A 13833-nucleotide genomic window follows, 5' to 3' on the forward strand; every position below is an offset into this window, starting at 1 on the left:
CTGGAGAAACTTTAACCCAGCTGTATAGAGGGGCTTGTTCAGGATAAGCCGCTATAGGGCAGAAAGTGGGAGGTGAGAGCAAAGAGCCTCAGCAGCGGTACACTGCTGTATTGTACGTTGGCTTCGGAGAACTTGCAACTGGAACTTTGGGTGCCAGAGAACTAGCTCACCATGTGACAGGAAGCTTGGAGCCAGAACTCTGGGCCCTTGGTGACATCCCCCCTTATGACCCTGGATGTCTCTTTTGACCCAGCCTCTCTAGAGTGGTCGCTCTTTCCACCACACTCCCTAGGAAGGGTCTGTTGGCCCACTTCTTATCACCAGGGCACTTTGACTTTGACTTTCTTTTCCTTCTAAGACAACCAAGGTATGTGCACTTCCTCCCATATTCGAGACTCTTCCCGTGAAGTCACTGAAGGCGAGGAACCAGAAGCTGGCCCTGCCCTTCCCAGAGCTGAGATACCTTAGCCTGGCCTACAACAAGGTGACTCTCTGCTTCTCTACCTCTTTCCTCAGGGGCACAGACGGGAGGGTGGGGTGTGAGCTGCTCTAGCCTGAAAGCCAGCCCTCCCGTTCCCTGCATCAGCAGTATGCAGGCTCAGGAACTCTCAGGGTAGGAGGAAGCAGAGGGCATGCAGGCCAAGGCAGGAGTCCATCCATTCAGTCACAGATATTGATTTAGCACTTAACATGTGCCAGGCTCTGTGCTAGGCACTGGGGATACAGCTGTGCAAAGAAAGGTTCAGCCTCTGAATCTGAAGACTGATACTGGACAAATAATCACAATATAAGACTGCTCAGTGTTATGAAGACATTCACAGTGCTATGAAGTATGTGACAGGGCAGGGGGTCTCACCTAATATTTGGGATCAGGGAAGGTTCTCCACAGAGTGGTGTTTAAGCTGAGATGGGAATCAGTGAGTTTAGTGAGGTGAAGAGTGAGGGTAGAATGAAGTGAGGAATGTTCTAGCCTAAGGGAACAGCAGATGTAAAGTCCATGGGACAGATTTAACATGTGTTTCCTTAACATGTTTTATGTTAACATATTTTTCCAACAGCCATGTCCTATAAAACTTCCAGTAAACCCCACTAATTGAGCCCTACTCAGGTGTGAAATGCAGGCAACTTTTAAGGTACTCTGCTTACATTCCTTCTGAGGCAAGTGATTAGTACAGCCAAACTTCCCGAGTGTTTTCTTCTAAGAGTTATAATTTTAGCTGTAACATTTAGGTCTTTGATCCATTTTGAGTTAATCTTTATATATGGTGTGAGATAGGGGTCCGGCTTCATTCTTTTGTATGTGGATATGCAGTTTTCTCAACACCATTTATTTATTTTTTTAAATAAATTTATTTATATTTGGCTGCATTGGATCTTTGTTGCTGTGCGCGGGCTTTCTCTAGTGGCAGCGAGCAGGGGCTACTCTTTGTTGTGGCGCGCGGGCTTCTCATTGCAGTGGCTTCTCTTGTTGCAGAGCATGGGTTCTAGGCACGCGGGCTTCAGTAGTTGTGGCTCGCAAGCTCTAGAGCGCGGGCTCAGTAGTTGTGGCGCACGGGGTTAGTTGCTCCACAGCATGTGGGATCTTCCCGGACCAGGGCTCAAACCCGTGTCCCTTGCATTGACAGGCAGATTCTTAACCACTGCACCACCAGGGAAGTCCTTCAACACCATTTATTGAAAAGACTGTTCTTTCCCCATTGAGTGGTCTGCTCACCCTTGTTGAAAATCAGTGGATCATAGATGTATTATGGGCCCTCCTTTCATTCTTGAGACTGGTAATTTGTGTCTTTTATTTTATTGATCCAAAATAGTTAGACGTTATCCCTTTTATTGACTTTTTTTAAAAAAAACACTAAGCTAGGTGCTGGTTTCTTTGGATTTCTCTATAGTCTGTTTTTCCATTTCATTGATTTCTGCTCATAACTTCATTTCTGTCCTACTCACAATGAGCTTAATTGGCTCTTCTTTTTCTAGATTCATAAACAGTATAATATTAGATCATTGATTTAGACCTTTCTTCTTTTTAATATAAGCATGTACAGCTATAAATATCTTCTTTAAGCACTGTTGGAGCTGCGTCCTATAAATTGTGTTTTGATTGTCATTCAATTAAAATATTTTTATTTTTTTGTGATTTCTTCTTTGACCCTTGGGTTGTTTAGAAGTGAGTTGTTTTATTTCCAAATATATGGGGATCTTCTAGATAACTTATATTTGTTGAGTTCTAATTTAATTCTGTTGTGGTCAGATAACATAATCTGTAAGATTTCATTCTTCTGAAATTTATTTAAACTTATTTTATGGTCCACCCTATATTCTAGCTTGGTGAACGTTCTGTGTGCACTTAGGAAAAAAATGTATATTCTGCAGTTTTGGGGGATAGTGTTCTATAAATATCAACTAAGTTAAGGTGGTTGGTGGTGTCACTCAGATCTTTTATGTACTATTGTTTTATTTGTTCTGTTAATTATTGAGAGCAGTATGCTAAAATCTCCAGCCATGATTGTGGATTTGTTTATTTCTCCCTTTAGTTCTGTCATTTTTTGCTGCATGTATTTTGAAGCTCTACTCTCGGGTACATATTCCTTTAGAATTTTTATATCTATTTGATGTGTTTATCCTTTTGTTATTATGACTTGTCTTCCTTTGCCTCTAATAATACTCCTTGTTTTAATGTCTATTTTGTCTGATTTTAGTATAGATGCACAGCTCTCTTATGCTTACTGTTTGCATGGTGTATCATTCTTTCCTTTTACTCTCAACCTATTTATAGCTTTGTATTTAAAGTGTATCTCACTGAGACAGCGTATAGTTGGTTCTTGCTGGGATGCTGCAGTATTTTCTCAGCATTCCTGCTCTATCCTCATCTTGCAGCCTTTTCTGTGTTCCTACACCTCAGAGGGTTTATCTCCACACTCTTGTTCCTCCCCCAGCAGTGACTGCTTTTGCTTGTTACTTAGTGCTTGCTAGTCTGGTGGTAGGGTGCCAGTGGGAGGGCCCAACCCCTGTCTTAAGTAGGCCCTGGGTTCCTGTGTCTCAAGGATGGACCCTTCTCAGTGGTCCTACCCCTGTCCCAGCAGTAGGCGACTTCTAATGTAATGGGCCAGGTTGAATTCCTCCCCTACCCCAGGAGTAGCAGGTTTTAATTTTTTCCCTCCCCAGATGCAGGGCCCTGGGCCCAACAGGGTTTGCTGACCTTCCTCAGCAACTTAAGGCTTTTGTTCACTAGGGAGCAGGGTTGGCAGGGCTTCCTGCCTTTCCTACAATGGCAGCTGCTCTCCTCCTCCAGGCCTACAGCCCAAGGAAAGCTTTCTCCAGTCTCCCTCACTGTGTCCAGTCTTTTGCCTACAAGTGGGCGTGAATTCCCCTTGTGTCTGCAGCTCTCAGGAGTTCTATTCTCCTACTGTAGCCCACACTTGGCCTTTAGCAATTCATTAAAAATTTTAGCTGACTTCTTCTTAAATACTTAAATGGCACTCATCATCTCTTCCTCCCACGTTCTGCCACAGGTGAGCCAGGGTCCGTGTCCCATCCCTCCTTGGAGGTGCCCTACTTTCCTTATATTTCAGGCCACTTGATTGCCCTGAGACCTTAGCTCTCTGTTGGACTCAAGAAAAGTTGTGCAGGTGTAGGTTATTCAGTTTTTATACTGTTGTTAGGAGGCGAGCAGCAGTCTTTCCTTTTTTCTACATTTCACTTGAGTTTGTAAACATTTTTCCCCTTACATATATCTTTTTGTCTGTGATCAGTTGTCTACTGCCAGAATGTAGGTTCTTTTGAGAGCTGTGACTTTGTTTTGCTTACAACTATTTCATCATCTTTTCAAATAGCACCTGATACATGTTAGGTGCTCAGTATGTTTGTGAGATGAATGAGTGATGTTCTGATCATGTCAAGGAGTACTCAGGCAACCTGTGTTGAAATTAATACTCAATTTATTAAAGTTAAAAATTTTAAAACCAGTTATGCCTTCAAACAGAACTTATATACATCTAGAATATTCACTTAGACATCTAGTAATTTTTGTGCCAAAAGTAAAATAATCACTTTCACTCCACCTTTAACTAATATTTACTTACTTCATAAGTTTGACTATTAAGTTATATTCACCCTAACCCACTGAAAAATTGGGCAGAAATTTCAAGGTGTCATTGGAATCTGAATTTATTTCCAGGGGCATTAAACTCACCTTATAAGGAACAGGCTAACCTGATGGTCAAATTCTGCTTAAAATAATCAGCCAGAATCCTAAGCCCGTATCTTTCAGCTGGGACTTAATTTCACAGAAAATATGACACACGTGCCCTGAATATCTTTCAACTTTCCACCAGTTTTTTTTTTTATAAATTTATTTATTTATATTTTTGGCTGCGTTGGGTCTTCCTTGCTGCCTGCGGTAGTTGCAGCAAGTGGGGGCTACTCTTCGTTGCAGTGCATGGGCTTCTCATTGCGGTGGCTTCTTCTCCTGTTGTGGAGCACGGGCTCTAGGCGTGTGGGTTTCAGTAGTTGTGGCACGTGGGCTCAGTAGTTTTGGCTCACGGGCTCTAGAGCGCAGGCTCAGTAGTTGTGGCGCTCAGGCTTAGTTGCTCCGCGGCATGTGGGATCTTCCCAGACCAGGGCTCGAACCTGTGTCCCCTGCATTGGCAGGCGGATTCTTAACCACTTTGCCATGAGGGAAGTCCCTCCACCAGTTTTAATTGTAACTTGCTTCAACTTTTTAGCTACCTGATTTGGATGGATGTAATTTTGCATCCTGACAAAATTAAATTCTCCATCCCCCATTTTGTGCTGACTGCTTCTTGACTACTTGATTTGCACAAAAGTGACTCTGCACCCTCTTTAACCATCATTATATAGTCATTTATCAACACATATTAGGTTTCTTCGTAGATTCATCTTCCTTCCCTCTTTTTCTACAGTCTAGATAAGAAGTCAGCAACACTTTTTCTGTAGAAGAACCAGATAGTAAATATATTACTCTGTCACAACTAGTCAACTCTGCCCTTGTAGCACAAAAGGCAATATATAAGTGAATGAGCATGGCAGTGTTCTAATGAAACCTTATTAAACAGATAGGGACCTATATTTTGGCCCACAGGCTTTATCTGCTGACCCTGGTTTTTGTATATTCTTTGGCTAAGAGTGATTCTTACATTTTTAAATGGTTGAAAAAATCAAAAGAAGAATAATACTTCATGACCCATGAAAATTATGTGAAATTCACATTTCAGAGTCCATAAATAAAGTTTTGTTGGAAGAGTCACCACACTTATTTACTTCTGAATTGTCTATGGCTGTTTTTGTGCTACAACAGCAAAGTTGAGTAGTTGCAACAGAGACCGTATGGCCTGCAAAGCCTAAAACATTTATTATCTGGCCTTTGACAGAAAAGGTTTGCTGACCCCTGGTCTAGATGATCAAATGTCAAAGTCCTTCAAGGCCTACTTTGAGTCCCTTTTCTCCTCTTACTCTGTGTTTTCTCCCGAGGCTGGCTTCACATACCCATTGCCCATGACCAATGCCTCACAAACTTATAACTCCTTTGTACCCGAGACCAGTGTATCTACTGTCTACTTGAATTTCTACTTGGAGGTCTAAAAGGCACCTCCAAAAACACATATCCAAAGTGAATTAATGATCTTATCAATTCAAAAATGGATGTTCTTCCATGATTCCATATCGTAGTCAATAGCTGAGTTACTTGAGCTGTTGACTCTGTTCAGGTACTTGAGCCAAAACCTGGTTGTCGTCTTTGATACTTCTCTCTCCTGTACATCCCTCCTCCCCACCCATATCTAATCCAAGTCTTGTCAAATTTAAGTCTGCATATTTCTTTTTTTTATGGAATTATAGTTGATTTACAATATTGTGTTAGTTTCAGGTGTATAGCATAGTGATTCAATATTTTTGCAGATTATATTCCATTACAGGTTATTACAAGACTGAGTATAATTCCCTGTGCTATACAGTATATCCTTGTTGCTTATCTATTTTATATATAATAGTTTATATTTCTTAATCCCATACCCCTAATTTGTCCTTCCCTGCTTCACTCTCTCCTTTGGTAACCACAAGTTTGTTTTCTGTATCTGTGAGTCTGTTTCTGTTTTGTATATACATTCATTTATATTATTTTTTAGATTCCAATATAAGTGATATCATACAGCATTTGTCTTTCTCTGTCTAACTTCTGTCTAACTTTCACTAAACGTAATATTTTCTAGGTCTATCCATGTTGCTGCAAATGGCATTATTTCATTTTCTTTATAGCTGAGTAATACCGTCAGTTTACATTCCCACCAATAGTATGCGAGGGTTCCCTTTTCTCCACATCTTCTCCAACATTTGTTATTGGTAGACTTTTTTTTTTTAATATTTGTAAAAATTTATTTATTTATTTACTTTTGGCTGTGTTCGGTCTTCGTTGCTGCATGCAGGCTTTCTCTAGTTGCAGCGAGCAGGGGCTACTGTTCGTTGTGGTGCGTGGGCTTCTCATTGTGGTGGCTTCTCTTTTTGCAGAGCATGGGCTCTAGGCATGCGGGCTTCAGTAGTTGTGGCTCACTGGCTCTAGAGTGCAGGCTTAGTAGTTGTGGCGCACGGGCTTAGTTGCTCCGCAGCATGTGGGGTCTTCCCAGACCAGGCTCGAACCTATGTCCCCTGCATTGGCGGGCAAATTCTTAACCACTGTGCCACCAGGGAAGTCCCATGGTAGACTTTTTGATGATAGCCATTCTGACAGATGTAAGGTGATATCTCATTGTGGTTTTGATTTGCATTACTCTATTAGCGATGTTGAGCATATTTCATGTGACTGTTGGCCATCTGTATGTCTTTGGAAAAATGTCTATTCAAATCTTCTGCCCACTTTTCAATTGTATTATTTGGGTTTTCTTGATAATGAGTTGTATGAGCTGTTTGTATGTTTTAGATATTAACCCCTTGTTAGTTGCATCATTTGCAAATATTTTCCCCCATTCCACAGATTGCCTTTTTGTTTTGTCAGTGGTTTCCTTTGCTATGCAGAAGCTTTTAAGTTTAATTAGGTCCCATCTGTTTATTTTTGCTCTTATTTCTTTTGCCTTAGGAAAGTGATGCAAGAAAATATTGCTATAATTTATGTCAAAGAGTGTTCTATGTTCTCTTCTAGGACTTTTATGATTTCAGGTCTTACATTTAGGTGATTAAACCATTTTGAGTTTATTTTTGTATATGGTGTAAGAGAATGTTCTTTTTTTTTGGCCGTGCTGCGCAGCTTGTGGGATCTTAGTTCCCCAACCAGGGATTGAACCTGGGCTCTTGGCAGTGAAAGCATGGAGTCCTAAACACTGGACTGCCAGGGAGTTCCCAAGAGAATGTTCTAATTTTTTTTTTTTTTACATGTAGCTGTCCAGTTTTCCCAGCACCACTTACTGAGGAGACTGTCTTTTTTCCATTTATATTCTTGCCTCCTTTGTCGTAGATTAATTGACCGTAGGTGTGTGGCTTTATTTCTTAGCTTTTTATTCTGTTCCATTGATGTATGTGTCTGTTTTTGTGTCAACACCATGCTGTTTTTGATTACTATAGCTTTATAGTATAGTTTGAAGTCTGGGAGGGTTATACCTCCAGCTTTGTTCTTTTTCCTCGGGACTGCTTTGGCAATTCTGGGTCTTTTGTGATTCCATATAAATTTTAGTATTATTTCTTCTAGTTCTCTGAAAAAAGTAATGGGTATTTTGATAGGGATTGCATTAAATGTGTAGATTGCTTTGGGTAGTATGGCCATTTTAACAATATTAAAATCTTCCTATCCTCCAGCATGGGATATCTTTCCATTTCATTGAATCATCTTTAATTTCCTTCATCGATGTTTTACAGTTTTCCAAATACAGGCTTTCACTTCCTTGGATAAGTTTATTCCTAGGTATTTTTCGGATGCAATTAAAAAATTTTTTTAATTGAAATATAGTTGCTGTACAATATTATATAAGTTACAGGTGTACCATAGTGATTCATAGTTTTTAAAGGTTGTACTCCATTTATAATTACTATAAAGTAATGTCTATATTCCCTGTGTTGTACAATATATCCTTGTAACTTATTTTATACCTAATAGTTTGTACATCTTTCTTCTCTACACCTATATTGCCCCTTCCCCCTTCCCTTTCCCCACTGGTCACCACTAGTTTGTTTTCTATATCTGTAAGTCTGCTTCTTTCTTATTATATTCACTAGTTTCCTGTATTTTTTAGATTCCACAACTAAGTGATATCATACAGCATTTGTCTTTCTCTGACTTATTTCACTTAAAATAATACCCTCCAAGTCCATCCGTGTTGCTGCAAATGGCAAGATTTCATTCTTTTTTATGGCTGAGTATTAGTCCATTGTGTGTGTGTGTGTGTGTGTGTGTGTGTGTGTGTGTGTGTGTGTATACCACGTCTTCTTTATCCATTCATCTGTTGATGGTCACTTAGGTTGCTTCCATATCTTGCCAGTTGTAAACAATGCTGCTGTGAACACTGGGATGCATGTACCTTTTCAAATTAGTGCTTTTGTTTTTTTCAGATATTTACCCAGGAGTAGAATTGCTTGGTCAATGGTAGTTCTATTTTAAGTTTCTTGAGAAACCTCCATACTGTTTTCCACAGTGGCTGTACAGTTTACATTCCCGCCAACAGTGCCATGAGGGTTGTCTTTTCTCCACATCCTCTCCAACAACTGTTATATTTGTGTTCTTTTTGATGATAGCCATTCTGAGAGGTGTGAGGTGATATCTCATTGTGGTTTTGATTTGCATTTCCCTAATGATTAGCAGTGTTCAGCATCTTTTCATGGGCCTGTTGGCCATATGCATTTGCTCTTTAGAAAAATGTCTTCAGTTCTTCTGCCCATTTTTTAATCGGGTTGTTTGGTTTTTTTGATGTTGAGTTGTATGAGCTATTTATATATATATATATATTGGATATTAATCCCTTATTGGTCATATCATTTTCTCCTACTCAGGAGGTTGTCTTTTCCTTTTTTCAATGGCTTCTATTGCTGTGCAAAAACTTTTAGGTTTAATTAGGTTCCATTTGTTTATTTTTGCATTTATTTCCTTTGGTTTAGGAAACAGATCCAAAAAAATATTGCTATGATTTATGTCAAAGACTGTTCTGCCTTTGTTTTCCTCTAAAAGTATTATAGTATCCAGTCTTACATTTAGGTCTTTAATCCATTTTGACTTTATTTTTGTATATGGTGTTCGAGAATGTTTAAACTTCATTCTTTTACATTTAGCTGTCCAGTTTTCCCAGTACCACTTATTTGAAGAGATTATCGTTTCTCCATTGTATATTCTTGCCTCCTTTGTCATAGATTAATTGATTATAAGTGCATGGTTTTTTCCTGGGCTCTCTCTACTGTTGCATTGATGTCTCTTTTTATGCCAGTACCATAATGTTTTGATTACTGTAGCTTTGTAATATAGTCTGAAGTCAGGGAGCATGATTCCTACAGATCTGTTATTCTTTATCAAGACTGTTTTGACTATTTGGGTTCTTTTGTGTTTCAATACAAATTTTAATATAGTTTGTTCTGGTTCTTTGAAAAATGCCATTCATATTTTTTTTTGAATTTTAATATCCTTATTGGAGTTTAATTGCTTTACAATGTTCTGTTAGTTTCTGCTGTACAACACAGTGAATCAGCTATATGTATACATATATCCCCATATCCCCTCCCTCTTGCGTCTCCCTCCCACCCTCCCTATCCCACCCCTCTAGGTGGTCACAAAGCACCGAGCTGATCTCCCTGTGCGATGCAGCAGCTTCCCACTAGCCTTCCATTTTACATTTGGTAGTGTATATATGTCAGTGCTACTCTCTCACTTCGTCCCAGCTTCCCCTTCCCCCCGTGTCCATTGATATTTTGATAGGGATTGCATTGAATCTGTAGATTGCCTTTGGTAGTATGGTCATTTTAACAATATTGATTCTTCCAATCCAAGAACACGGTGTATCTTTCCATCTGTTTGTCATCTTCTTTTTCTTTCATCAGTGTCTCATACTTTTCCGAATACAGTTCTTTTGCCTCCTTAGGTAGGTTTATTCCTAGATATTTTATTCTTTTTGATGTGATGGTAAATGGGATTGTTTCCTTAATTTTTCTTTATGATAGTTCATTGTTAATGTGTAGGAATGGAACAGATTTCTGTATATTGATTTTATATCGTGCAACTTTACTGAATTCAGTGATGAGCGCTAGTAGTTTTCTGGTGGTGTCTTTAGGATTTTCTATATGTACTATTGCATCAACTGCAAATGGTGACAGTTTTACTTCTTCCTTTCCAATTTGGATTCCCTTTATTTCTTTTTCATCTCTGACTGTCGTAGCTAGGACTTCCAAAACTATGTTGAATAAAAGTGGCTAGACTGGACATCCTTGTCTTGTTCCTGATCTTAGAAGAAATGCTTTCAGCTTTTCACTGCTGAGTATGATGATAGCTGTGGGTTTGTCATATATGGCCTTTATTATGTTGAGGTACATTCCCACTATGCCCACTTTCTGGAGAGTTTTTATCATAAATGGGTGTTGAATTTTGTCAAAAGCTTTTTCTGCATCTGTTGAGATGGTCATATGGTTTTTATTCTTCAATCTGTTGATGTGGTGTATCACACTGGTTGATTTGCGTATATTGAAGAATCCTTGCATCCCTGGGATAAATCCCACTTGATCATGGTGTATGATCCTTTTAATGTATTGTTGGATTTGGATTGCTAGGATTTTGATGAGGATTTTTGCATCTCTGTTCATCAGTGATATTGGCCTGTAATTTTCTTTTTTTGTCATATCTTTGTGCGGTTTTGGTATCAGGGTGATGATGGACTCACAGAATGAGTTTGGGAGTGTTCCTTCCTCTGCAATTTTTTGGAATAGTTTCATAAGGATTGGTGTTAACTCTTCTCTAAATGTTTGATAGAATTTGCCTGTGAAGCCATCTGGTCCTGGACTTTTGTTTGTTGGACTTTTTAAAATCACAGTTTTAATTTCAGTACTGGTAATTGATCTGTTCATATTTTCTATTTCTTACTGGTTCACTCTTGGAAGATTGTACGTTTCTAGGAATTTGTCCATTTCTTCTAGGTTGTCCATTTTATTGTCATGTAGTTGATTATAGTAGTCTCTTATGATCCTTTGTATTTCTGTGGTGTCAGTTTTAACTTGTTTTTCACTTCTGATTTTATTGATTTGAGCCCTCTCCTTTCTTTCCTTGATGAGTCTGGCTAAAGGTTTATTAATTTTGTTTTTCTTTTCAAAGAACCAACTTTTAGTTTCATTGATCTTTTCTATTGTTTTCTTCATTTCTATTTCATTTATTTCTGCTCTGATCTTTATGATTTCTTTCCTTCTACTAACTTTGGGTTTTGTTTGTTCTTCTTTCTCTAGTTGCTTTAGGTGTAAGTTGGGGTTGTTTGAGATTTTTTCTTATTTCCTGAGGTAACACTGTATTGCCATAAACTTTCCTTTTATAAGTGCTTTTGCTGAGTCCCATAGGTTTTGGATTGTCGTGTTTTTGTTTTCATTTGTCTCTAGGTATATTTTTAATTTCATCTTTGATTTCTTCAGTGATCCATTGGTTGTTTAGTAGCATACTATTTATCCTCCAAGTGTTTGTGTTTTTTACAGTTTTTTTTTTCTTGTAGTTGATTTCTAATCTCAGCGTTGTGGTCAGAAAAGATGCTTGATAAGATTTCAGTTTTCTTAAATTTACCATGGCTTGCTTTGTGGCCCAGCATGTGAACTGTCTTGGAGAATGTTCCATGTGCACTTGAGAAGAATGTGTATTCTGCTGCTTTCAGATGGAATATTCCATAAATATCAATTAAGTCAGTGTGATCTAATGTGTTATTTAAGGCTTGTGTTTCCTTATTGATTTTCTATCTGGATGATCTGTCCATTGATGTAAGTGGGGTGTTAAAGTCCCCCACTATTATTGTGTTACTATCGATTTCTCCTTTTATGGCTATTAGCATTTACCTTATACATTGGTGTGCTCCTATGTTGCATGCATATATATTTACAATTGTTATATATTCTTGGATTGATCCCTTGATCATTATGTAGTTTCCTTCTTTGTCTCTTGTAACAGTCTTTATTTTAAAGACTGGTTTTTCTTTCGTAATTTTCTTATTTCCACTTTTGGCCTTTTCTTTTTTGCCTAGTGAAGTTCCTTTCAGCTCTGTTGTAAAGCTGGTTTTGTGGTGCTGAATTCTTTTAGCTTTTCCTTGTGTGTAAAGCTTTTGATTTCTCCATCAAATCTGAAGCACTGCCTTGCAGGGTAGAGTATTCTTGGTTGTAGATTATTCCCTTTCATCACTCTAAATATATCATGCCACTTCCTTCTGGCCTGCAGAGTTTCTGATGAAAAATCAGCTGATAGCCTTATGGGAGTTTCCTTGCTGCTTCTTGTATTCTCTCTTTATCTTTAATTTTTGTCATTTTAGTTACAATGTGTCTTGATGTATTCCTCTTTTGAGTTAATCCTGTATGGGACTCTCTGTGCTTCCTGCACTTAGATGTCTGTTTCCTTTCCCAGTGAGGCAAGTTTTCAGCTATTATGTCTTCAGTTATGTTCTCAGCCCCTTTCTCGCTTCTCTTTCTGAGACCCCTATAGTGCAAATATTTGTGCACTTGATGTGGTCCCAGAGGTCTCTAACTGTCCTCATTTCTTTTCTTTGTCTTTTTTTCTGTTCAGTGGCAGTGATTTCCACTACTCTGTCTTCCAGCTCACTGATTTGTTCCTCTGTGTTATATAGTCTACTATTGATTCCTCATAGTGTTTTCATTTCAGTTATTGCATTCTTCATCTTTGTTTGTTCTTTATATTTTCTAATTCTTTGTTTAAAAACTTCTAACTTCTCTCTCTGTGCATCCATTCTTTGTCCAAATTCTTTGATCATCCTCATGATCATTACCCTGAACTCTTTCTCAGGTAGATTGCCTATCTCCACTTAGTTTTTCTTCTGAGGTTTTAGCTTGTTCCTTCATCTGGAACATGTTCCTATTTCACCTCATTTTGCCTAAGTTGCTGTTTTTATTTTTATGGGTTTGGCAAGTTGGTTCTGTTTCCCAGCTTTGGAGAAGTGTCCTTTTGTAGGAGATGTCCTGTGTGTCCCAGCAGTACACTACCCTCTCATCACCAGAGCTATGTATGCTGTGTGGATCTTTTGTGGCAGGCTGACTGTGTGCACAGTCTGAGCATGTGGGTGGTCTGCTAGACTTGATTGGCCCCTGGTCCTGTTGGTTGCCAGACCCTGCCTTGTGTGGAGGCTGCCTGTCGCTGGTTCGTAGGACCCAGTCATGAGGTGGCTGACTGCGGAATCTTGGCGCGCCCTGGGTCCAGCTTACTGGTGGGCAGAATCAGGGTCCAGGAGGCCTCAGTCTATTGTGTGTCCACTGGTGGGTGAAGGAAGGTTCTGGGGCTAGTGCTGGACTACTGGTGGGCAGAGCTGTTTCCTGGGGTCTGGTTGCAGGGTGCAAAGGTCCTAGAGGTGGTGTCAGATTGCTGGTGGGTGGGCTGATTCCTAACACAGTTGGTTGTGGGGTCTGGGGTATCCTGAAGTGCATGTCGGCCTGCTAGTGGGCGGGCTAGGGCCCAGCCATTCCCAGGGCAGGATATGACCTACTAGTGAGTGGGCTGGTTCCGCAGGCTGTGGTTTTCTTGTGGCTGGTGTCTGCCTGCTGGTGGGTGAAGCTGGGCCTGACGCTAGACCAGGTTCTCTGGTGGGCAGGGCCAGGGCCCAGCAGGTCCCAGGGCAGGGTCTGACTTGCTATTGGGCAGGCCATGTCTGCAGACTGGGGGGCTGCGGT

General features: G+C 39.7%; 1 protein-coding gene across 1 annotated transcript in view; it reads left to right on the forward strand.

The window, feature by feature from the left end:
* The window catches only part of XRRA1 (X-ray radiation resistance associated 1), an 84240-nt gene that overhangs the window by 52243 nt on the left and 18164 nt on the right, over positions 1-13833 (forward strand). Inside the window, exon 12 of the mRNA XM_068556631.1 lies at positions 359-484. Coding sequence (XP_068412732.1) covers positions 359-484 — 126 coding nt within the window. The remainder of the gene's footprint in view (positions 1-358; positions 485-13833) is intronic.

This window comes from Eschrichtius robustus, chromosome 11 (assembly GCF_028021215.1).
Source record: "Eschrichtius robustus isolate mEscRob2 chromosome 11, mEscRob2.pri, whole genome shotgun sequence".
Lineage (NCBI taxonomy): Eukaryota > Metazoa > Chordata > Mammalia > Artiodactyla > Eschrichtiidae > Eschrichtius > Eschrichtius robustus.